Below are 26,947 nucleotides of genomic sequence, written 5' to 3'. Positions count from 1 at the left end.
TAAATTATTATAGGCACTCAGTAGGTTGATCAGTATTATAGCCAAGTTACTCTCAGCTATTATTTTTACAAAAATAAAACACTGACTTTTGTAATTCTGTAGGTGTAATTTATTTTTATATAATTTGATAATTATATCTGTGATTTCATTTAAAGAGTCCATGACATTAAAATTTCTTGGTGACACTATTAATGCTACTATAGATTGGACTTTACTTACAGATAATCATTCCTTCTGCTTGTAACTGTCTTGTGAATCTGGGTATCTATAGTACCTATGATAGTATCTATTTGCTTTAGGTATACAGTGAAATTTTATTAGTTTGATTTCTGAGGGACCACACTTGATCCTTTCCTCCATAAGCTGGAGAATAAACATTTTGATATAACATGAAGTTATGCTATCTGCTAGCCAACAAGATAGTGTCCCAGTTTTTGTAGCTTTCTTAATGTCACCACTTAAATATTTTACTATTTAAAAAAGAACAGATAAAGGAAGAATACACATGTTTATACAGTGAGACAATGCATATTTCATAAACTTATTTGAAAAAAATGATGAAAGTCATTGGGTACACAGAAAGCTGCAAATTTAAGCATTAATAGAGTGTTAATTGATTATAATCTAGTTGTCTATGTGCTCAGCTATGAAATAAAAGAATACAATCAAAGTAATATTTAAAATGCTAGAAATTTATCTATGTAGACTATTCCAAAGTTAAAATTTACATAGAAATGTTCACCATTTATTAGTTTTCGTAGATCAAATCTTCCTTTAAATGTTTACATTATATTTTTTTTGTCTCTGTAAATATGGCTTTCACATATATATTTTCAGGAATAGGTTTTGCCCTACCATGCAGCTCCAGTATCCCATTTAAGTAATTTAGTTGCAAACATATTTGTGAAGAGGATTATGAAAAAGTATCCTCATTAGGGAACTAGGTATGGAGGAGATTTATCTATTTTATTATTTTATTTTTTGGAGGAGATTTAGAGAAAAGAAGGAATTGAACAGATTTTACCTCTGGAAGAAGTAAACTATATTGTGATGTTATTTTAAATAAAGTGATAATTAAAAGCTTTGCTTGTCTAGAACATGGCTTCTGAACCTACTATGTCAAATGAAAAATCAAGCCCTAGTAGCAGTGACGGTGAAAGTGAGAGTGGTAGTGAAAGTGACAGCTCTGATGACAGTGAGACCATAGAGAGCTTGTCCTCATTTGATCAATCTGAAGAAGAAGATCATCTAAGCTCAGAAGACTTAGTAGAAGAGCCAGCTTCTGGGCAGTTACCATGTGAGTCTGGAATGCATGAAGAGAAGCCATCAGAAGTTGAAGCTACAGATGAAAGCAGCCATGATTTAGAAAAATCAGGTGAGGCAACACCCATGGATGAATTTCCCTCCCTCCTCCTTCCTCCTCCCCCTTCCTTCTCTTCCTCCTCTTCTTCCTCCTCCTCTCTCTCCTTCTCCTTCTCTCTGAACAGTATCAGTACCTTTACACTTTCTCTCTTTTATATTAAATAAGATGTTTGTTGTTGGTTTTTAGTTGACCCAGATTGAATAGTTTGCTTGGCTTGGAATCTATACTATAAACAAAAATTAGGTTAGGGAATTTTTTTTAAATGAGTGTGTATGGGTGATTTTATTTAACTTAAATACATATTTATTACACTCCACTTAGGTATAGTTCTTTGAATTTTCTTAAGTCCAGTTAAATCAATAAATCCTTAGAGATAGGGACTGAGAATCAACAATTATAATAATAAGTTTCTCACATGATTCTGATTATAGTACTGTGAATTTAAAAGCAGATCCACATGACTCTGCTTGACTCAAAAGGTTGAAGGGTACCAGAATGTTAAGTTTGAGTTCCTAAATTAATTATAGATTTGGCAAAAATGGGTTTACAGTGTATGTGAAACAGAATTTATTCTTATAACATTATTTACTTTTATTGTATTATTTTCCATATAAACAGCTGTAAACTGACTTTTGCCCTACAGTGTATTAGCACATCCTATATAATAAAAGGGTAATATGCAAATTGACCCTAACAGCAGAATGACCAGAACAACCACTGGATCAGTCACTATGAGGCTTACTGACCACCTCTTGGTCCCTTTCCCCGGCCAGCAGGCTCCGATCGCCTGATGGCAAACAGGGAACCGGGGTGGGTGGCGGGGGATGTCAGTGGCACCAGGCCTAAGTCCCCACCCCACCAGTGGCCCCACATACAGAGGGCAACCTGCGGCAGGGGCGGGGCCGGCGAGCAGGCAAAAACAGCTGACCTCTCGGTTCCTCCCCCCTACCCCCTGCCATCAGACTCTGATCACCGGATGGCAAGCTGGGAACTGGGGGTGGGTGACAGCAGGGGGTGGGGCCGGCTGCAGGCAGCCGGGAAGATGGCCCTAATTGCAGGCCAGGCCTAGGGACCGTACCCACAGACGAATTTTGTGTGCTGGGCCTCTAGTATAATATATACTGAATGTAAAAAAAAATCATTACCATGTTGAGTTTTAATATATATCGCAATATAAAAATTTTATAATAAAATAGTGTATTATCAGATTAAAGGAAAATATTTCAGTAGCTGCAAAAAAACATTTAATAAAGTTCAATAGTTACTCATGACTATTTTTTCACCCACTGGGAAAATAAGATAGTTACCTAAACTTAATAAAAGCAGCTTGCTAAATATCTATATCAAACATTGAATGTTAAAACTTCATCTGCTTTGCCACTGAAGTGAGAACCAAGAAAGCAATTTTGCTTTCATCACAACAATCTAGTATTATATTGGAGGGTCTAATTAGTGTAAAAAAAACAACCCTCTGAAAAGTAAATAAAATATGTGAAGATAAGGAGGAAAGCAAAAATAATTGTTATTATACTCTACCCTGAACAGTGAAGAAAGTCTACCTAAAATGTCCAAGATAATCTACACACCACTGAGAAATAAGAGAATTCTCTTTTGGAATGTAAAATTGGCATGTTAAAAAATATTGATCCTAATCCCATCAGTATGGAAATATCCATTAGTGTGGAATATAATACTGATTCTAAGTACAAAAATGACTAATTGGAAAATACACAAAGAAAGAAAACCATCAAATTATCCATACAAATTATCCATAAAATATATGGAGGAATAAACTTAACAAAGCATATTAAGGAGAGCTCTGGCTGGGTAGCTCAGTTGGTTGGGCATTGTTCCGTACACCAAAAGGTTGCAGGTTCAATTCCCGGTCAGGTCACATACCTAGGTTTCAGGTTTGATTCCCAGTAGGGGCACTTACAGGAGGCAACTGATCAATGTTTCTCATTCACATCAATGCTTCTCCTTTCTCTCCCACCCCTTCTAAAAATCAATAAACATAACCTTGGGTGAGGATTAAAAAAAACCATATTAAGGAGAAAATAATTATGAAACATTATAGAAGAACTTATTTGTACTGAATAAATGTAGAAATACCCTAGGTTCTTCCTTGTTATCATCTGATATTACAAGTACATCTAGTCTGACCAAATTAATCTTTAAATTTAATACATGTTCAATCTGAATCTCCTCTTTTATCTTGCCTCTACAAAAAATATGCATCAGAATATCTTAAGGATCTTGAGATAAATGTCTTAAACAAAATAAAACAAGTGCTTGATTTCTTAAACAAGATAAAAGAAATTTTCAAATAAAAACCTAAAAATTTGATAAATTTTATCATATCAAATAAAAGAGTGTTTATGTATTAAAGATGCCAAACAATGTTAAAGGGGTAGACTGGAATGAAACCATATATCCATGTATAAATATAAGTATTATTTATCCAGGAAAACTAAAGATTATATACAAATTAATTGGAAAAGACAACTCAGTAGAAAATAGGCAAATGTTGTCAATAAGCAAATCACAAAAGGAAAATTTGAATGTTAAAAAAACAGATATATATTCTACAAGATACTCTTCCTTGGTAGTAATATAAATTAGAACTCTGAGGTACTATTTCACATTTGTCAAATTAGAAATACTTTAAAATTTGACAATATCAATACATTGAATATGAACTTAAAGTTGCTTACCTCTCTAATCTTTACCTCTTAGAGAATTTCTCTTGCTTATGCTCCATGAGACATATTAAAATTTTCATTGACCTACATCAACCCAAAAAACTCAATTAAAAAATAAAGGAAAAAAAATAATGTACAATATGCCATAATTTGTAAGACAATGGCAAGAAAACAAACAACCTAAATTTCTATCATTATGGAATTTGGCTTCAGAAGGTGTTATAATTGTACTAGAGGCCCGGTGCATGAAATTTATGCACTGGGGGGGGGGTGTCCCTCAGACCAGCCTGCACCCTCTCCAATATGGGACCCCTTGAGGGATGTTCAACTGCCCATTTAGGCCCGATACCACCGGGATTGGGCCTAAACAGGCAGTCGGACATCCCTCTCACAATCCAGGACTGCTGGCTCCCAACTGCTCGCCTGCCTGCCTTCCTGATTGCCCCTAACTGCTTCTGCCTGCCAGCCTGATCACCCCCTAACCACTCCCCTGACAGCCTGATTGATGCCTAACTGCTCCCCTGCCAGCCTGTTTGCCCCTAACTGCCCTCCCCTGCAGGCCTGGTCACCCCTAACTGCCCTCCCCTGCAGGCCTGGTACCCCCCAACTGCTCTCCCCTGCAGGCCTGGGTCCCTCCCAACAGCCCTTCCCTGCAGGCCCAGTCACCCACAACTTCCCTCCTCTGCTGGCCTGTTCACCCCTAACTGCCCTTCCCTGCAGGCTTGTTTGCCCCAACTGCCCTCCCTTGCAGGCCTGGTCCCTTCCAACTGCCCTCCCCTGCTGGCCATCTTGTGGTGGCCATCTTGTGTCCACATGGGGGCAGGATCTTTGACCACATGGGAGCAGCCATCTTGTGTGTTGGAGTGATGGTCAATCTGCATATTACTCTTTTATTAGATAGGATGGTAGAGCATTATCAGCTGCTAAAATGTGTATCAACGTGGATAGATCTCAAAATCATAAAGTTGAATGAAGAAAAGTTGTGGAATGATACCATTTAATTGGAGGAGAAAAAGAAGGCATTATATGTGTTAATACAAAATTATGGCAAAGAAATATCACAATGTTGGTGGCCAGCTATGACAGCAGAATGGGAATACAACTACATATTCAGTGTTTATTCCCCTTTAATAAATAAATTTGAATCAAAAGGGCAAAATTTTAACATTTATCAATTCCAATATTTGAGACATAGATGTTTGCTATTATTTTTTATACTCTTCTGTATTTTTAAATTATTATCAGGCCTCCCCCAAAAAATGATCAACCAAAATTTAGGGTTGCCCCATCACCAACCACCTTTTATTAACCACCTTGATTAAATTTTCAAGATTTTTGAATTCTTCATCTGGATGATTTATATATATAAAAGCCAAGTGACTGGAACACCGGAACAACTGGAACGACTGGTTCCTTTGATGCGCACTGCAGCCCCAATCGGCCCCCCCACCTTGATTGGGGTTGGGGCCGGCCGGCTGACTGTCCGTGGCCCCCCACCTCCAGTCGGCCCGGCCCCAGTCGGGGCAGACCGGCCAGACTCCACCTGTGCACGAATTCGTGCACTGGGCCTCTAGTGTATGAGTAACTACCCACAACAAATATTCATAATTCACGTAAGCTTAAATTGAAATATTTCTTACCTTCTTACAAACTAAAATAAAAATAAGTAGAAGAAATACAGTAGACCAATTTAATGTCTTTTTAAAATTATTGATGCAATTGAGATTAAACTTTGAAATATTATTCCAAATGAATATTTTCACCTGACTCCACCAGGCTTTTAATAAGCAAAACTTAAGACCTAGTAACAAAATGTTTCTGCTATCTTGCACAAAACTTTAAATCTTGCATCTGTAACTAATCACAATGCTAGCTTGTTCGGTTGCTTCTCTCAGCATAGATGTGAAAATAGTAATGATAAAATGGAAGTATGAAATTACAGGGTCACAAAACAATGAAGACATTTGGAGACTTCTATGTTAATTGTAACAAATACTAAATAAGTACAATTTTAATGAAAATGACTATATACACCCAAGTGTAGCCTTACCACTTGGTTAATAAATTCCAAAGTACTTTTTAGGAATGAGGAGCTACCTATTATTAATACATCTGGTCCTGTATATAGGCATGTCTAGGTACCCCACATTTTTAAAATATGCTTTTATAATACCTAATACCCCTCCACAAATTCACTTTCTTTGAAAAAGAAGCAGTTCTGATGGCTCAATTAATTAATATGTCATAACAATATGAGAGATTCTTACGCTGTAACAGAAATGCCAAGAAATCTATAGTGTTTCAATACTCCTGCTTACTTTTTCCCCCCTGAGACCTCACATTCTAAATAGGTGAATGTTTGTTTCCTTTTCAAGTGCTAATTTCTTAATAGAATGCATTTAACAAGGACATGGAATATTACAAAGAAATTTACAGGAGTAATTTATTTCAAAGAATTAAATCAAATTTTCTCCCCCACTTCCATCAGTATACAGAAGAGTAGAAAAATACAGAATTTGCCATTTTATTATTTGTGCTTAATGAGAAAACTTTTTTTAAAATATACTTCATTGATTTTTTACAGAGAGGAAGGGAGAGGGATAGAAAGCTAGAAACATGGATGACAGAGAAACATCAATCAGCTGCCTCCTGCACACTCCCCACTGGGTATGTGCCCGCAACCAAGGTACATGCCCTTGACTGGAACCGAACCCGGGACCCCTGAGTCCACAGGCCGACGCTCTATCCACTGAGCCAAACCGGCCAGGGCAATCAGAAAACTTTTGAAGGTAGACACTGTATCTATATCTATATATCTGTTTAAAGATATCTTTCTATATATTTATATGAATTAATTTTGAAAGTGTTAAATTTTCAGTTTTCTGGACATCTTGTCTTTGTGGACTTGTATTTATGTTTATCATTAAAATTCATTTGCAACTAGGAATTTACTATTTTGTGTTTATGAAATCAAATTTTAAAACTGTAAGATTGGCTTACCTTGCCCGTATTTATTCTTTATAGTAAGTAATGTTCTCATATTCTCATTTTTAACATAATCTGTTTATCTTTTGACATGTAACTGAATATTTCATCCATGCTTATGCAGTCTTGTATAAAATATAAGTATACCCAAAATTAGCAACAGAAGGAATTATCAATTAAAATTATTTTAAAGTTGAGTGTTAAACTTGTTACTTATTTTAAAGGATTAACTGAATGTAAGCGAATTCTGAGAGCCCTCTCATTGAATATTTGGAAAACTTTGTCAAAATCTAAGTAAGTACAGCACAAATCCTTCAAAGTAATATATCATTAGAAATAATTCATTTCCTCTGTGTGGCATATTTTTTTATTTCTTCTTACTAAGAATCATTTTGGATAAACTGCAAGTGGGACAAGAGATGGATATTTCTGAAAATAGGTAAATTTTCTTTTCTTGGGAAGGATTCTGCTATATGGCTTTTACTCAGTAGCACGGAATAATATACTGAAAATTTGAAAGGGTATAAGTGGAGGAAAGATTCATTTTTTAAATCTTGCGTAAGACTAAAGTAGAAATTTAATTGGCATTATATTACATGTCAAAATCTTTGACAATTTCATAAAATTGAAATTTGGTGTGTTTTAACTAATGCCAAAACATTATTTAATAGCAACAAGGGCGAATACATCAAACTAATGCATCGTTTAATTCCCTCAACAGCCATTTTTGTGTGCTCATTAATATGCTAGCCTCTAGGGATGAAGAAAGTAGAATTTCTTGTTATAGGTGATTTATTTAGTCTGATCTTATATCACTTATCTCCACATTCCAATTTTCTAAAATAATTTAGAATAGGTACGCTAAAATGCCAATTGCATGCAATTATAAAATAAAACCCAAACCCAAAACATCATTTATGATATGAGTATTTTAAGCATATATTATGACATAAGAATACTTAGTTCTAAAAATTGTATAAGTATTTATCTCATGAATCCTCATAGCAACTACATGAAATTTTAACTTCTTTTAATTCCCACTTAAGTTGAGAAACTAGCACAGAATAGAGAAGTAAGTAATCTAAAGTCCCAGAGCTTGTCCTTTTTTAAATTGGGTTGTTTGTTTTCCTGGTGTTGAGTTGTATAAGTTCTTTATATATTTTAGAAATTAACCCCTTATTAGATGTACATTGCCAAATATGTTCTCCCATTCAGTGGGTTCTCTTTTCCCTTTGTTGATGTTTTCTTTTGCTGTGCAAAAGCTTTTCAGTTTGATGTAGTCCCATCAATAAAACAACAAGTGCTGGCAAGGATGTAGAAAAAAGGGAACTCTTGTGCACTGTTGGTGGGAATGCAGACAGGTGCAGTCACTGTGGAAAACAGCATGGAGTTTCCTCAAAAATTATAACTGCATCTACTTATTGATCCAGCGATCCCACTTCTGTGAATATATATATATATATATATATATATATATATATATATATATATATATCTGAAGAAACTCAAAACATTAATTTGAAAGAATATATGCACCCCTATGTTCATTGCAGCATTATTTACAATAGGCAAGATCTGGAAACAGCCCAGTGTTCATCAGTAAATGAGTTTATAAAAAAGCTGTGGTACATTTACACAATAGAATGCTACTTGACTATAAAAGTAAGCAAACAAATAAATGGAATCTTACTAATTTTTTTGTTGTTAATCCTCACCCGAGGATATTTTTCCATTGATTTTTAGAGAGAAGGAGAGACAGAGAGAGAAAAACTGATGTGAGAGAGACACATTGATTGGTTGCCTCCGGCATGCACCCCAACCAGGGTATGCACCCCAATCAGGGCCAGGGATCGAGCCCATAATGGAGGTACATGCCCTTGGCCGGGATCGAACCCAGGACCCTTCAGTCCACTAGCTGAGGCTCTATCCACTGAGCCAAACCAAGGCAGAACCTTATCTTTTGTGACAACATGGTTAGACCTGGAGATTATTATCTAAGTGAAATATGCCAGAGAAGGGCAAATACCATATGATCTCACTTATATGTGGAATATAATGAACAAAATAAACTGACAAAACAGAGGTATGGATACATGGAACAGACTGACAGCTGTCAGAGGGGAATAGAGTTAGGGGGGCCTAGATAAAAGAAGGTAAAGGTTTTAAGCAAAAAAAAAAAAAAAAGTAGATGCACACACACACACATTATATAACACGTAGATACAGACAACAGTGTGGTGATGGCCAGAGGGAAAGGTGGTGGGGGTAGGTGGCAGTGGGCAAACAGGGAAGGGGGAGGGAGAGTAGGGACTGAAAGAGACTTTTCTTGGGGTGATGGGCACATGATATAGTGTGCAGATGATGTTTTGTTGAGTTGTACACTTGAAACCTGTAAGGTTTTGTAAACGACTGTCACTCCAATAAATTCAATTAAAAAATAAACATATTAGAAAATAAAATAAATAAATAAACAAACAAACTCCCAGAACTTGTATGTAACAGAGCCAGGATTCTAATTTCAGCAGTCTGACTGTAGAGAATGCAATCTGGTTTACTACTTTATGTGTCAAAATGTGCAGTGAGTAAATTCTGAAAAAATGCATAGCAGAATTCACGTTTCTGCAGTTTTAACTTTTTTAGTAGCATGTAGTAGTTTCCCACATCCTAGCCACAAAACTGAAGAAACAAAAGAAAAAAATTAAATTAGAAGCATGTAGTTCATGTTTTGTACAACACCAGGTGTTGAAAATTATGCAGATGAATTGAATTTCTGACACCTGTTAATGTAGGTATAACTCTATAGGATTGCTTTAGAAAATGAGTTGCTATTGCCTTATGGTGTACAAATTAGTAATTACATCTTTATAAATAGACCTTAGAGTTTCACCTGTGTATTAGGAAACAGATACAAGAATGATCATTGCAGCACAGTTTGTAATAGCAATAAATGGAAGAAATAATTCAAATGCTCACTGAAAGGAGAAAGATAAATATTGATGTAGATATATAATTGCTATTATACAGCCGTAAAGTTATTTAAATATAACTTCCTGTAACCATATACTAGAATTTTAATAGTAATTGGTAATTATGTTTAAAAATTCCATAAAACTCAGGTAAGACATTGTTCTTTTAATAAAGATCCTAAATGAGGCATGCATATATTGTCATAAAAACTTTTAAAAAATGAGAAAGAGTATGATGAAAACTAAATTCAAGGCAGTGGTTGCCTCTGAGGGAGAGTTAGGGAGATAAGTTTTGACAACTTCTCATAGGTAGATATAAGTTATAGGAAATTTTTGGAGTAGGTGAAGAGTTTACAGCTCTTCATTATTTGTTAATTTAAAATGCACAATGAGATAGTTCCATACATATAATTGACCAAGGATTATGACTTTTAATTTTTCACACTGGAAGTACAAAAACAGTAAGTATAAATTTAAAATAGTGAGGCACTTTTTTGCATAAATTTATGCTTACACCAATGAATTTCAGTTTCACTATAGAATCAGTCATACTTTAACTAAGGGCTTATTTATGATTGCAGAATAATAGGAATGCCCTGGAAAATTGTTACTTAAATATAATAGAACTGTGTGGTTAGTTTTTCTTTAAGATTCTTGCTTAAACTAGAAGAAAATTTGTGAAACCAATTGAACTGTGTGATTTTATCTCAAGCTACTATTATCTTTATAATCTTTGCATTATGTGTTTTATATTTTTATTCAGAATGGTGAGCTTACTTAAAGACTTTGTTGAGTCTGAATTTTTTTTGATTGATGGAGATTCATTACTCATCACTTGTTTTTTTAATGTGAACTTCAAGAAAGGACAAACTCTTCACTTTTTTTATATTGTAGAACAATTTCTGCATGATTTCATTCAAAAGGAAGCCAAATTTGTAATAGTTTTTTTTAAGGTAACAGATTTAATTTTCTGTTCTCATTTCATAGAGGCTAAGAAAAAGTATTTATTTTTAAGTGTTATCAGTCATTACTTACTCTTTTATATATTTTGCTTATTCAGATTGTAATTAAAGTCTATACTAATAGGAATAGTACCAAGTAGTATTGATAGGGAAATAGCTAATGAGTCTTTATCTGACATTTCTACAGTATTCAGAAAAATTAAGCTAATAACCTTGAATTTTTAACTCTTTGTATTATGTTAATACAACAATTTATATGCAATGCTAATATTTAAAAAATAACTAGATATTCTATTTTTATCTCTAAAATTAACATTGATTTCCTTTATCTACAGGATGCAGAAAATCTGTATTATAATTACCCTGAAATTCTGGCCCTTCGTACCATATTGATATATCATTTAGAATATAATACTGATGTCACTATTCATACAGAATTTTCCAACTGTCTGACACCAGAATGGGAGATATTTCTTAAAGAATGTTATCCATATTTCCTCATTGTCTCAGATAAGGGAATAACATCTCATCAAACAGACTTCTTAAACATTTTGATCATGCATGCTCTTCAGAAGAAAATCAGTATTGTACAGATTTTGGGAATAGAGTCAGATGTCCTTAGAATTTATGGATACTGTGCCTCAAGTCGCTATATGCACAAACTGTTTTTTGAAATGGTAAGTTATATTAAATTGCCCAGAATAAAAGAGCAACATAAATGTGGGAAAATTAACCAGAGAACCAGTAGCCGTAAGTGATTATTCAAAAAATTCTGGGCATAAGAACACTCTGAAGGAATATTCTAACATGGGAAAAGAGGGCAGAATTTAAGTTAGCTTAAGTTCTTGCATATTAAAACTTTGTTTGGGCAATTTTGGGAAGTGGGGAGGAAAAGTATGAGCTAAGGTCAAGTACAATAGGCTCTGCAGAGGAACAGTGCCAAGGACATGTGGGAAATTCCCAGCCAGCACCTTGTACATAAATTACATGTATCTGCACATACATATGTACACATTCACATCACATACACATTCATTTATACACTCCTGTATATTAAATTTGCATACATTTTGTGTATATATTTTACACATAAGTGTATATATGTGTATACATGTATTATCTGGGATGATTAGTCTATATTATCACTTTTAAAATTAAGATAGCTGTTAGAGAAAATATTTCATCATTTTATTTGTCAGTTCTTTTTTGCAATTATTTTGAGTAGTTGTATCTATTAAAAAATAGCTGTGAATAAATACTAAGGCTTGAGAATATTACTTAAATTTTTCTTTTTTTTTTTGTAAATAATAACATATCAGTGTGGGGCAATATAGAACAATTATAGTACTACTAAAGCCAGCACTTTCTTAGTGGCTGGTTTTATTTGAATTACAAGCATTTTAATTTCTCTTCTTATATTCTAGTAACCTCAGCAGTGAGTAGTTCAAACAAAAGGAGTAGAAGTCTATTTTAGCTTGAATTAATGGTTTTTTTTGTTTTGTCTGTAGTCAAATAATAATAAACATTATTTTTCACCTTGTATTTACTTTAACCACAGGTTTGCAGTAGGTATTTTTATTTGAACCAGATGACTTACTTATGTGTTTTGTTTTTTAGCATGAGATACAACTGCAACATGCCTTACATGCCTACATAACAGAGTATTACCAAAGGTCACAGGAGAGAGAAATATTTCTCTATGGTCATTTGAAACTAAACTTGGGAGAAATGCAGAAAGAGGTAACAACACACTTATTTGGAAACTGAAGCCCAGCACATAGGCAATATACTTTTATTGGTTTATTGCTTCTGGAAGACAGACATTTTTTTTAAACCAAAATTCATGTCCTTGCTGATTAGATAGACTTTCTTCTTCAAGCTGCACAGCACTGAGGCAAAGGGGGTCTTGTTAAACTTAATGATTACAAAACCCTAGAGATGTTCTACCAACAAAAATTATGTAAAACATACAGTACAATTGGAGGAAGAAAGCTAGTGTGATAATTTTAAGATCTCAAACTTTTATATTTTAATATATGGGTGACTACTATGGAAATGTATACCTAGAAGCTAGGAATTTTTTAGTTTTCTGGAAAGGAAAGCTATGTAGCTAGTATGGAAGTTAAGCCATTGATACTTAAGTAATCTCTCATGATGAACCTAAGTCAGTGGTTATTTTATCCTTTTGATTACTCCATCCTCACTATCTGATATTTCCCTTCCACAGTCTTCTTTTTTAAAGACTAGGTGTGTTGTCTTAGTTTCTCTCAGACAGCCGCCTATTAAACATCTCTTCATGGATTTCTTGTTGTTGTTAATCCTCACCTGAGAATATTTTTTCCATTGAGTTTTAGAGAAAGTAGAAGGGAGGGGGCAGGGTGGGGAGAGAGAAAGAGAGTAGAGAGAGAGAGTTAAAACATCAGTGTGAGAGAGACACATCAATTGGTTGCCTCCTGCACACAACCTGACCTGGACCAGGGATTGAACCTGCAACCCAGGTACGTGCCCTTGACTAGAATCGAACCCGAGACCCTCTGGTGCATGTGCCAACACCCTAGCCACTGAGCTATGCTGGTTATCACATGGATTTTTAATAGGCATCACAAAATTAACATAGCTAAGTTTAAGACCTTGAGTCCAAACCCATTCCATTGAAATCTCCACATATCAGTTAATGTTAGCTCTATGCTTATAGTTGTTCAGTATATAAACCTAGGAGGTATTTTTGACTTCACTCTTTCTCTCATACTCCCACCCAATCCACTAGTAAGTCCTGTCACTGTACATCCTGAACCTGCCAAATTGTCACCGTTTCTATCACTATGACATTAGAGATTCTATCAAAATCTTTCTTATATGAAAAAATGCAGTAGACTAAGATACATCAACCTACTTGTATTTCTGTTTTTGCTTTTGATACCCTATGATTTACTTTCTACACAGAAATCAGAGTGATCTTTCAAAAGTGTAAATCTAATGTCATGGCACTACTCTGCTCAAAACTCAAAAGGCCATGTTATCAATCTTAAAATTCCTGCACACCTTACATAGGATGTAGACACAAGAAATTTAAAAAAATTTTTAAATTGATTTCAAAGAGTAAGGGAGAGGGAGAGAGAGAAACATCAATGATGAGAGGGGATCATTGATTGGCTGCCTCCTGGGTGCCCCACACTGGGGATCGAACCTGAGTCGGGGCGTGTGCCCTGGCTGGGAATCGAACTGTGACCTCCTGGTTCATAGGTTGACGCTCAACCACTGAGCAACACTGGCTGGGCTAGACAAACATTTTTAAATGAATGCATTTAATACCCAGCTATAGATAGAAAAAACTATCTTAAGTCTGCATCCTGTTCTTGTCTAGTTACTTTGTTGAACTTTTCAATTTCTTGTTCCTTTCCAACTTTCTCCAAAGCATGGAGGTTGTAGTGATAATACTTTCAGGAACAGTGGTTTATAATTATCAATTTATGAGATGGTAGCTTTGAACATCAGGCAAATACATAGTTTTTGTCTCAGTTGCCTCAATGGTCACTGAAAATTGTCTGAACTGGCAACATAGAAGAATTTACAAGTTAATCATTCACGGACTTGCAAACTGCGTATGGCCTATCCAGTTTTGTTAGAGAGTATACAGATCAGAAGGAGAAATAGTTATTAATATTAAAATATACTTAGACCTAGCTAGATACACTCATTATCATTTCTCATTAAACGTTTTCCTAATTGTTCTATTCTCCCTTAGGCATTTTTTATATTTTTTTCCTTAATTATTTCAAAGATTAAATTTCAATAGTAATATTATTAGTGGGAAAAATTAAACTTCTTTTTCTGGGGTTAAATATCACCTGAGCTTTGAACCTTGTCCCTTGTAATCACTAGGTCTTTAAAAATTTTTTATTGCAGATACATCAGACCTTGTCCTTGCTTCTCAATCGGTGGCCTGAAGGAGCTGATGTAAGAAGTGTTGTCTGCTCTATTTCATGTGCTGTGACACTAAAACACTATAAAAAAATTTTACATGATGCCCAAGACTACGAAAACCTAAACACCTGCACAGAAAATCATAACACACAGGTGGGATTCTTTCAAAATTAATTTAATTATTCAATGTTGGTTTTTTTTTTTAAATCTTTATTGTTGAAAGTATTACACATGTCCCTTTCTCCCCTCCGTTGACCTCTTCTAGCCCGCCCCCACCCTTCCCCAGGCCTTCACCACCCTATTGTCTGTGACCATAGGTTATTCATATATACATACAAGTTCTTTGGTTGATCTCTTCCCACCCCCTCCTCCCCACTTCCATATGAGATGTAGCAATGCTTATGAGTAGTAGCTATAGGTATAAACAGAAAATATGTGTTTGTCACATGTTTGTTGAATAAACAATGATAAATATATTGATCACATTCTTATAATGGCACACCAGGCTCTTTACAGACAAGTTAGGATAATTTTCTTTTTCTGGAATGAGCTTGTCACCTCTTTCTTCCCTGACCAAAGGACAAATATTGATTTCATTCTTGTTCTCAGCTGATCATCACTGTGGCTGAGAATGTCATAGACCAGTTTCAAGGCATGGGTGGTGACATTCCACAGGAAATTTAGCATCTGTTGAACCTGGATAACTAATCATCTACCCTGGTGTGCAGAACCCATGTTTTCTGTTAAGAATACCAACAACTATGCTGTACACCTGAAGCTAATCCTATATAATAAAAGGCTAATATGCAAATCAACTGAACAGTGGAATGACTGGTTGCTATGATGCACACTGACCACCAAGGGGCAGATGCTCAATGCAGGAGCCGCCCCCTGGTGGTCAGTGCACTCCCACAGGGGGAGCACTGCTCAGCCAGAAGCCTGGCTCATGGCTGGGGAGTGCAGCGGCAGTGGTGGGAGCCTGTCCCGCCTCTGTGGCAGCACTAAGGATGTCTGACTGCCGGCTTAGGCCCGCCTAAGCCGGCAGTCAGACATCCCGAGGGTTCCTGGACTGCAAGAGGGTTCAGGCCGGGCTGAGAGATCCCTCCCGCCTGCCCTCCGAGTGCATGAATTTCATGCACCGGGCCTCTAGTATAAAATAATATTGAATGTCAACAGCAATTGAAAAATAAAAAAAGAATACCAATAATAATAGTGATGTTGATTAATAATAGAAGCTAACTTTTACTAAGTCTTTATTATGTGCCAATGCCAGGTACCTTATATACAGTGTCGTTAAATCTTTACAGTGATTCTACTTAATAGGTGAATAAGAGTCAAACAGCTAATTGGTGGCAAAGCTAGGCTACAAACCAAAGTTTGTTTGTTTGTTTCTTGCTAGACTACACTGCTTTAGTACACATAGGAACAGGTATGGCAGTAAGAAACGTTATGACACTCCTTGTATTTCTACTTTGAGGTAGTAAATACATGCTAGCCATGCCTCCATGCAGGTGATCCTCCTCCATCATGTTAAAAAATGAAAATACTAGATGCTCTAAATACTGGGCCTCATTTATTTGGAAAAGTTTTCACTTCTAAGCAAAATAATTAGTTATGCTGTTTAGAAAAAAGTCATACGCTCGTTAGATTTTTTCTTAAAACAAAATAATTGAATAGAAGTACATCTATCATGTGGGGACATTATGAGTAAGATGCTCTAAGATGCTGTTCTTGCATTTCTGAATGTTTACATTGCCTGTGTTTGATATTTCTAAATTCATGGTTTTTTTTTTTTTCAGGACTTGAAGAAACCCCTAACACTAAAGGAAGCAGCAGATCTTTGCAGAATGCACTGTCTTAGTGTGATTTTCCTTCAACATTTACCCCTGTTTCAAAGAGCTAAGGGTAGAATTATTACGTATATTTGGGACAGAACAATTGTACCATTTCTAAGAATGGTATGTGAACTACATGGAATATCATAAATATTGTAAATTCAATAAGGCAAACATTACAAGGCAGAATAATTTGATTTTTCTAATATTGCTCTTATTTCTGCACACATCTAAAAATTACTGCCAGCAAACAATGCTTGTTTCTAGGAAAAATAGTCCTGTCATATATAAAAGTACTCAATGAGAATAAGTACTGCAACTCCATATAAAATGCTCCATACTTTGAAGAACTCCAAATATTTATACAGTTTGTTTGAAGAAATAACCATCTCTATTATTAATATATATAAAATTAATATATAAAAAATTGAGATCAATTGCATGTTTGCATCCTATTATTAATTAAAACAGAGAAGAATGAATTTAAAAGTCATTTGTCAGTTATTTTGAATATGTTTCCAAATTTAGCCTGGTGCTTCTGAGTTTGATATTTGTTGTATAGTGCAGTGATTTTCAACCTTGTTCATCTCATGGGGCACATAAACTGATTAGTAAAATTCTGTGGCACACCAAAAAACAATTTTATTTTTTTGCTGATCTGACAAAAAATAGGTATAATTTTGAATCATTTGCACCAGATGGCTATTGTTGTCATTTTTTTAATTTGACAATCTAAGGGAAAGAGTTCAGTGCCCCGACTAAATAGTCAGGTATTAAAAATTCTGGAGGCACACTAGTTGAAAATTGCTGGTAGAGTGTATTGCAGTCTTATTTTGGATTAACACTTTAGATCAAGAAAACAGTTGCACTTTGGAGAAAACTTTAACCAGAGAAAATATTATATAATCTATTTTATTATACTTAAGCCTGCTAAGTAAAATGATTCTCATTAGCTTTAGTATAGTTTGAGATAAAGGAATGATTAGTTACAGAAAGCTAAAACAGTCCCTTTGTGAGATATTGAGAAACTATATAATACAATAAATTAAAGTACAGTTGTATGGTTGTAAAACTGCATTGTTGATTGTATTACCTAGTCATTGTCAGCACAATGGTATCATGTGTGCAGGTGACATTTTCATTATATATTTAAGAAATTCCGTCTGATATGTCATTGTATTTTATTTAGGCCCTAACTCTTTAAATGATGCCATAAGCAACTTTTAATTGAAACTATAGAAATAATAATGAAGTACCCACTAGTTTTCTATAATGACTATTATTTTGAGTCAATGAAGTCATATTTATTGTGACAAATTCAAAGTATCATTTCATTTCAGAGCTGCAAGGTATGTTGGAAGGTATAGATTAGCCATGCAATCTTACAGTTATAAAAAATGAAGCATAAATAAGGTAAGCCATTTGTATATAGTCATAGATTTTGCCAATGCCAGGACAGTCGCATTGTGTTTTCATATGTAGTCTAGTCCCTTTTTCTTGGGGTAAGGCATAGATCATGTTGAGGAAAATTTAAGGAAGTCATGAACATTCTGGGAAGATTTTATATCATTAGGTCATGCCTCTTTCTCTTCTTTTTTTTCTAGCTAGTTAGATGTCAATTTTTCATCTTAAAACAATTAAAAGCTAGGAATAATTGGAATGTGAATTTCACTGGCCTACCTGACTTAACTGATAATAGTTTGTGGAAAAATATTGCTTATTATTATGAAATTGAACATAATAGAGGTATGTTCTATTTTTAAAATTTTGTCTGTACTATAAGATAATTCTTTTTTATGTATATTTTCTATTGTTGATAGTATTACAGATGTCTCCTGTAGAGATATATTTTAAATAATTGTGTAGTTAAGTCTTTTATTTTTTAGTGGGTGGGTAAGAATTGTATCTAACAAGCAATGGTGATCGGCTATTCATTGATTAACTACAATTGGATAGGAAGCTTTCTTTGCAAATATTTTCTATTGAAAGTTTTATTTCCACATGAGGTAAATGGTTCCATTGTGGACTTTGTGATATGTATGAGACAATATCAGCTAGTTGGTGGGGGGGGCGGGGGAACGGCGTAGTTTAAATAGGTCGGTGGGAGCTACTCTTAGAGCACCACAATAAATGTTACCACTTATTGTATATCTTTCATATATTGTATATCTTTCATATATTGAATAATTTGTATATGTTATACAATGACACTATAGCTTTGCTGTTGATTGTTTTGGACAAGTTGTGTTAGCATGACCTACAGAACACCTGATATTGATTCCTGACTCCTTCACCCATCACGTTGGAGCCATGGGCTGGCTTCTCATTGGCCCATCTGGTTTTGTTAAGAGTGATAGGAAAATACAGCAACACCAGTAACAGTTCCTCTCTCTCTCTCTCTCTCTCTCTCTCTCTCTCTCTCTCTCTCTCTCTATATATATATATATATATATATATATATTATGAGAACTACTTTTGAAAGACAGGGTGGTGAGGGAGGGAGTGAGGGAAGGAAAGGTTTTTTTTGCCCCCAAACATTGAAGATTTTTATTTTTTCACATACATATGGAACAGTAAGAAATCTGTTTCACTTTAAACTAAAACTGTAATTTTTTTTTTTAAATTCAGCAACAGTCTGTATTACAGCAGAAGAAATACTTTAGTTTTTAAAATATTCCTAAACTTGCCTCAGTGTAAGAATCACCTAGGATGCTTCTTAAAGAATGCAAACTCCTGGATGTCATCCCAGATTCATTGAACCACAGTCTTCTAGAACAGCGTTTTGGAAAATTTTATTTTTAATAAGCACCCTGAATAATCCTTAAGGTCAGGCAAGACGGGGAAAGGCTTCTGTAGTGGGAGTATAACACACGATGGGTGAGGGAATCTGAATTCCTAGTCTATTCCTCTGCTTACCAGCTTTTTAATTTTTAATTTAAATTCTTTATTGTTTAAAGTATTACATAAGTCTCCTTTTTCCCCCATTGACCTCTCCACAGCTGCTTCCCCTCCCAGCACATGCCCTCACCCACCCCATCTGTATTCATTGGTTATGCTCATATGCATGCATACAAGTCCTTTGGTTGATCTCCCGCCTTCCCTCACAGGTTGGACAGTCTGTTCGATGCTTCTGTGACTCTGGTTCTAGAAAAAAGTCACACAAGTACAGAGAGTTCAAAGATATTTTACTTTCTTATAACATTAGTAACAACACGAAAAATATGCCGGAGCCTATTCTGTTTTGTTTTAAGCCTCTACTATGAGATACTCCCAGACATACACTTATAACTCACATACTCATAAAACATAAAATATGGTGACTATCACTCAGATTTTAATTATTAATTTGAACATATTTTTTCTTCTACCTAGGGCTCAATTTGGAATTGGGTAACACTTTGAAACAGAAATATGAGGAATTGTGGAACACAGTCTTAACATTATCAGAGGATGATGATTTTGGAGGATCTATGCCGATGAGGACAACATCCAGACCATTTCTTACACAGAAAGAAACATCACCTAGAGGTGCTGACAAGATTTAAACGCTGATCTCATTCAGGACAGAAAAAGATGAGCAGTACAATCCATGTTTAGAAAATAAACCTGACCTTTTAAAGTTTTGTCTTTTTGCAGGCTTAGTCCTGCTGATTAGCTTCCATACCTGCACACCTTCTTTGCCTTCCCATTGCTCTTTTTATTTCTTTGCTTGCTTATTTATTTTATTTATTTGTTTGTTTATTTATTTATTTATTGTGAGGTCATGAGAAAGAAAGCTAACTTTTACTAAATACCCATGTTGCAAGATGTGCTTAGTGGTTCACATGAATTTTTAAATTTGTTTTTTAAAACAGCCCTACTCATGATACAGTCAATCTCATTTTATAGATAAGATCTCATGAAAGTATCTTCAACCACATAGTCAATTTATGGTAGAGGGTTAGAATGCAAATCTGTCTGTTTCCACAGTCAGACATAGAAGGTATCCTAACAGTATCTTTATTGTATTTTCTACAAAAAGTATAAGTTTGTTAAGGCTCATGTGAAGAAACCAACTTGTATGGAAATAGACCTGTGGGGATTATGATTGACAGGTTAGGATCAGCCATTTTATGTGGAAAAATTTTATTTTGACTAAATGAAATATACAAAAGTATTTTTAAAGTTTCAACTAATGAAAGAAACAAATTATTTTATTACTACTTCATTTTATTAGTACTGATTATTAAATTTGAAATATTTTTATAAAATCTTATTTCTTTTCGACTATGGAAAATAGGCATATTTCTTAATGTGGTTCAGAATAATTACTTGTCTTTTCTAGATTGTATAGTGATTTCTTCACTGTTTCTCAAATGCCATCAACTTTACTTGAAATAAAATTATACACCAATTCACTCAATATACATTTACATTTGTGAATTAATGGGTGTAATATAAAGTTGATCTAAACCTGATTTGCAACAATTCCATTGAAGCATTATTTATTTTGAAAAAAATGATGAAAATGTTTAATTTTGCTGTTTCACAAACATTTGCATCACATTGGTAAATTCTTAGAATTTTGTGTTCAAATATTAATTGTGTTTCTAAATAGTACCAGGATCAAATCAAGGAATTCATAAATTAGGACTCATTCCTCTGAAAGCTGAGATTATCGAAGTTTATGCTGGAGATATTTTGTCAGAACTACCTTTTCTAAGCAGGTATTTATAGAAAAATTTTGCCTGTTTGTAATATCTATCTATCTATCTATCTATCCATCCATCTATCTATCATCTACCTATCAATGACTATATCCAGTATAGTGAATTAACTGGATTTATTGTTGCATATATTGTACATATGTAAATTAAATTTCACACTGGGAGATAAATTTTCATTATAATTTTAGTGAATTTTGCTTTATATTCAAGCAAGGAGGGTATTCAATTGTCTCTTTAAATATCAATTACCTGCTAGCAAGTCCTCAATTTATATCTCTAGGTTTTTTGCTCATTAACATATTCTTAGCATCTGGAAGAGTACCTGGCACAAAACAGGAATTCAGTGAATATCTTGGTTCATGTGTGTCACTTACTCTCTAGTTTTTTTTCTCTGTGCTTGAAATATTTTACAGGTACACATACATACACACAAACAAGCTAAAATAATCCAGAAGTGTCTCTCAACTTTAGAAATTTCATATCTTATAGGTAACTAGAGGCCCCGTGCACGAAATTCGTGCACAGGGGTGGGGTGTCACTCAGCCCAGCCTGCACCCTCTCCAATCTGGGACCCCTTGGGGGATGTCCGACTGCCCATTTAGGCCACCAGGATCAGGCCTAAACGGGCAGTCGGACATCCCTCTCATAATCCAGGACTGCTGGCTCCCAACTGCTCGCCTGCCTGCCTTCCTGATTGCCCCTAACCGCTTCTGCCTGCCAGCCTGATCACCCCCTAACGACTCCCCTGCCAGCCTGATTGATGCCTAACTGCTCCCCTGCCAGCCTGTTTGCCCCTAACTGCCCTCCCCTGCAGGCCTGAGTCCCTTCCAACTGCCTTTCTCTGCAGGCCTGGTCGCCCCCAACTTCGCTCCTCTGCCAGCTTGGTCACTCCTAACTGCCCTCCCCTACAGGCTTGATCGCCCCCAACTGCCCTCCCCTGCTGGCCATCTTGTGGCGGCCATCTTGTGTCCACCTGGCGGCAGGACCTTTGACCACATGGGGGCAGCCATCTTGTGTGTTAAGAGTGATGGTCAATCTGCATATTACTCTTTTATTAGATAGGATAGAGGCCTGGTGCATGGGTGGGGCCAGCTGGTTTGCCCTGAAGGGTGTCCCGGATCAGGGTGGGGGTTCCCTTGGGGCATGGGGCGGCCTGGGCGAGGGGCCTGTGGTGGTTTGCAGGCCGGCCACACCCCTGGCAACCCAAGTGGAGGCCCTGGTATCTGTGGTTTATTTATCTTCTACAATTGAAACTTTGTAGCCTGGAGCTGAGCCAAGCCTTCTGCTTGCTCCGTGGTGGCAGCCATTTCTGTTGGGGTTTATGTATCTTCTATAATTGAAACTTTGTAGCCTTAAGCAGAGGCCTGGGCCAGCCACGGTGTGCAGAAAGCTTGGCTTCCTCCATCACCAGGGGCAACCCTAGCCTCCTGCTCTTTCCAGCTCCGTGACTGCCGCCATTTCTGTTTGGGTTTATGTATCTTCTATAATTGAAACTTTGTAGCCTTGAGTGGAGGCCTAGGCCGGCAAGGGCAGGCGGAAAGCTTGGCTTTCTTCATTGCCGGGGAAACCCAAGCCTCCCTCCTGCTCGCTGTGGCTGTAGCCATCTTGGTTGGGTTTATTTGCATATTCGCTCCTGATTGGCTGGTGGGTGTGGCTTGTGGGCGTGGCTTGTGGTTGTAGCAGAGTGATGGTTAATTTGCATATTGCTCTTTTATTAGATAGGATGCTATATGCACTTTATTGTTATTTGGTACCTAATTCAATCCCACATACAAATAATTTCTTAATATGCACTTTTTATTGTTATAGAGATGACAATGCTACAGCTATCCCTGTCCACTTCTTGATTATTTCTTCACAATATACATTGTTTTAAAAACATACTTTGTTCATTTATAATTATAAAATTAAGTGTAGAGACCCATTAAATAAGCTCATGGCTTTTAACAGAAACTGAAAAAAATTATATGTGTATTATAATGTATGCCTTTTTATTGTATTCCTAGTGATGACCCAGCTGTTACATCTCTTTCTAAGAAGAAAGAATTTGATGAGCTCATCCACTGGCATTCTTCTAGACCTCTCAGTGATGATTTTGAAAGGACAAAGTGCAATAGTGATGGTAAGTATAACTAATATCGTCAACACTTTCAACATTCTTATAAATTAAATTGTATCTCATGTATAAGAAAAAATGAGTCATCTGAGATTAGTGAAATCTAATTTATAGTCTTCTTCTCTCTCTCAGGCCAGCATACAAATTTCCAACATCTTTTACATCAGAACCAGGAAGAACTAGTTTCTATAGTATGAAAAATGAGATTCCAATCAGTCTAATTGGGGTGGGGGAGTTGTTTTGTTGACATGCGGAATCTTTTAAAATTTTTTCTTAGATTCCTACAACAAATTACTTTATATGTTATTATTAATGTAGCTTTAGTTCTTTGTTCTTCTCAATTAAACTTTCCTGTTGTATTGTCTCATGAGAACTAATACCTTCCTTAATCACATTATATTTTCATTGTTTGTCCAAATTACTAATTATATTATTTGCTTCAAAATACTATTTAATAATTATTAATTAAGTGAAATAAGTAACAAATATTCAAATGATTTAGTAATTAATTTGGCAATTAAATATTATGGGCCACTATAGTTCATTAATCTTGTTATCTTCTTGGAATGAAAACTGGTACAGGAAAACACTTTAGGAAAAATTAAAAAATCAGTTGCACACCATTAGGATTCCCTATAGAGTGGGAAGTGGAAGCTGGATTGGTATTGCAGGACTCTGGCATACTCATTCAGTATCTATCCTATGAATTGAGAGTTACTATGTGCCTAGCTTTGGGCTGGGCTCTGGGAATCCAGCAGGGAACATGAAAGATATAGTCCTGCTCTTGTAGTGCTCACAGTTTAGCAGGAATAGAAGATGTTAAACCACTGCAGAGATACTTATTTAAAACTAGAGGCCCGGTGCACAAAATTCATGCATGGGTAGGGTCCCTAGGCCTGGCTGGTGATCAGGGCCAATCAGGGCCTTCCAGCTGTTGGCTAGGGCCTTCCTTCATTCCTTGCCACCCCCTGGTGGTCAGCACATGTCATAGCAAGTGATCGAACTCCCAGTCTCCTGGTCGAGCTCCTGAGGGGACACTTGGCATATTAGCCTTTTATATATATAGATTATGATGACTACTACAATCAGGTGCAAAGGGTATACCAAGGATAGGCTTGAGGGGTTGAGGAATTTTCAAACCAAATCTGAAAGATGAAGATAGTTATGCAGGTGTGGTAGTGGTGGGGGCCAATAAGGAAGTGTCCAGAAGGCCTGTAGCACAGAGAGTGATGTGAGATGGGTCTGAATCATGCAGGCTTTAGTGAGGATTCTGAACAATAGAAGAGCAACCAGAAGCCACTAAGATGTTCAAACCACATGAGCAACATGATTGGGTTATATTTACTCCAGCAGCAGCATGGAGAAAGATACATTTTTTTTAGTTGTGTGCAATACAGCTGCACATTAACTGGAATTTGATTAGCTGTTTTAGGCAAATATTTCTGACCTAATTTGGGGGTAATTTTCAGAGACCCTGTTTCTAAATTGGAAGCTCTTCCAGAGTGTTCATGTCCTTTATTCTTGACACTATGTCCAGAGCCATCAAAAATGCCAAAGAGCTAAAGTTTCTTTTGTGGTTCTGATGTCCTAGAAGAAAAGGAAAGCTGTAAGCTCACCTTGACTTATTCTATGGGATGTACCCATAATGCCTAGTAGGTTGTACTAAAGTGAAAATACAAATGACAAGACACTGATTTAGATTTTACCATGTTATTTAAATATGGCTCAAATAATTTGAGTTTCTCAATCTCTAATATGTCTATAATTAGTGCAAATTTTAAGTGTTTACAAGTGTTTGTCAAAGCCTTTTTCACAAATGCTTTCTAAATGAAATTCTTATTTATAAAGAGCATTGTCAGCATATTTTAACAATGTATTTATTTCCTACAGCTAAATCCAAAGGCAAGAAAGAAAGAAGGGACATGCAGAAATTACATCATTTTTATCATGTCTTTGGAAAATCTTTGGTAGGAAGTAACAAATCAATAAGGATTACGAGAGGAAGTTCTCTGCCACCTCCAGAAAATTCTTCAGTACAAAAGAAAAAAACACACCAGGTACATTCTTGATCTATTAGGTCTTGTGAGGATCCTACAGCTCAACTCATTCCATATGGGATCTTCATTAACAATATCGAGCATTGTGCACATGTGTTATCAGAGAAGTAAAAAAAAACCATTTTCTAAAAATAAATAGTAACTGTCAAATCAAGTATACTCTAAATACTAACATGAATTACAAAAGGTACTTTTAAAATACTCGTAAAATGAAGAAAAAAAGTATAATGATGCCTGGCCTGTGTAGCTCAGTCATTGAGTGTCAACCTATGAAGCAGGAGTTCATGGCTCAATTCCTGGTCAGAGCATAGGCTAAGGTTGTGGGCTCGATTCCTAGTAGAGGGCGTGCAGGAGGCAGCCGATCAATGATTCTCTCTCATCATTGATGTTTCTATCTTTCTCTCCCTCTCCCTTCCTCTCTGAAATAAAAAAGAAATATATATTTTTAAAAGTGTAATGAAGAAAACAAAATCCTAATAAGACTTTAACGTTTTAGTGCATTTCCTTGTAGTCATTTTCCCTTCTTGTTATTAAAATTTTTTAAAACACATTTTTGTGGCTGTATAATCTATAGTACGGCATGCTATTTTTTTTGTTTAATGATTTATTTTGAAATGTAGAAAAACAGGTAAGAAAAAAGGGGAGAAAAGAAAAGTCTATACTTACATCCCACAGATAAACACTATTAACATATTGACCTACAAAGTTTCATTTTTATTCATTATGTGCTTTTTTTCTTACAAAAAAGTCCCCCTATATACTTTTATTTCCGCACCATCAATATAAAATGGTCATTTTTCTGTGTCATTAAATGTGCTTTCATCATAGCACATTGTTTTGAAAATTTAAACAGCTTTTTAAAAAAGATTATAAAGGTCAAACACATTCAATAAATTTAGATTATCTAGAAAAGTATCAAAAAATCAATAAAATTGTGCCACACTCCCAGTTACTTTAAAACACACACACACACACTTTTTCTTTATTATTATGGCTGACACTATTATAGATGTTACCTTTTCCCCCACTTTTCCCATCTTCACCCATCCCACCCTCCCCCCTCCAGCCATCACCATATTGTTGTCTGTATCTATGGATTATCCATATATGTTCTTGGATTAATCTATCCACCTTCTTTCATTCAGTCCCCATCACCTCCTTCTCCTCTGCTAGCTGTCATTTTGTTCCATGTATCCATACCTTTGTTTCTATTTTGTTCATCAACTTATTTTGTTCATTAGATTCTCCATATAAGTGAGATCATACGATATATGTCTTTCTCTGACTGAATTATTTCACTTAGCATAATACTCTCCAGGTCCATCCACACT

At 35.6% G+C, this 26,947-nt stretch overlaps 1 protein-coding gene across 1 annotated transcript in view; it reads left to right on the top strand.

Moving 5' to 3' along the window:
• Nucleotides 1-1,098: 1,098 nt before the first annotated feature.
• The window catches only part of LOC308250685 (putative ATP-dependent RNA helicase DDX60), a gene marked incomplete at both ends in the record, with an annotated part of 79,164 nt that continues 53,315 nt past the window's right edge, over nucleotides 1,099-26,947 (top strand). The window contains 12 exons of the mRNA XM_080673378.1: nucleotides 1,099-1,375; nucleotides 7,275-7,344; nucleotides 10,780-10,969; nucleotides 11,314-11,655; nucleotides 12,596-12,718; nucleotides 14,885-15,055; nucleotides 16,702-16,860; nucleotides 18,342-18,483; nucleotides 20,110-20,265; nucleotides 21,335-21,443; nucleotides 23,450-23,565; nucleotides 25,450-25,616. Coding sequence (XP_080529504.1) covers nucleotides 1,099-1,375; nucleotides 7,275-7,344; nucleotides 10,780-10,969; nucleotides 11,314-11,655; nucleotides 12,596-12,718; nucleotides 14,885-15,055; nucleotides 16,702-16,860; nucleotides 18,342-18,483; nucleotides 20,110-20,265; nucleotides 21,335-21,443; nucleotides 23,450-23,565; nucleotides 25,450-25,616 — 2,022 coding nt within the window. The remainder of the gene's footprint in view (nucleotides 1,376-7,274; nucleotides 7,345-10,779; nucleotides 10,970-11,313; nucleotides 11,656-12,595; nucleotides 12,719-14,884; nucleotides 15,056-16,701; nucleotides 16,861-18,341; nucleotides 18,484-20,109; nucleotides 20,266-21,334; nucleotides 21,444-23,449; nucleotides 23,566-25,449; nucleotides 25,617-26,947) is intronic.

This window comes from Plecotus auritus (assembly GCF_963455305.1).
Source record: "Plecotus auritus genome assembly, chromosome: 6".
In the NCBI taxonomy this organism is placed as follows: Eukaryota; Metazoa; Chordata; class Mammalia; order Chiroptera; family Vespertilionidae; genus Plecotus; species Plecotus auritus.
Note: the sequence above shows the minus strand (reverse complement) of the source record. Positions and strands in the feature narration are given on the sequence as shown.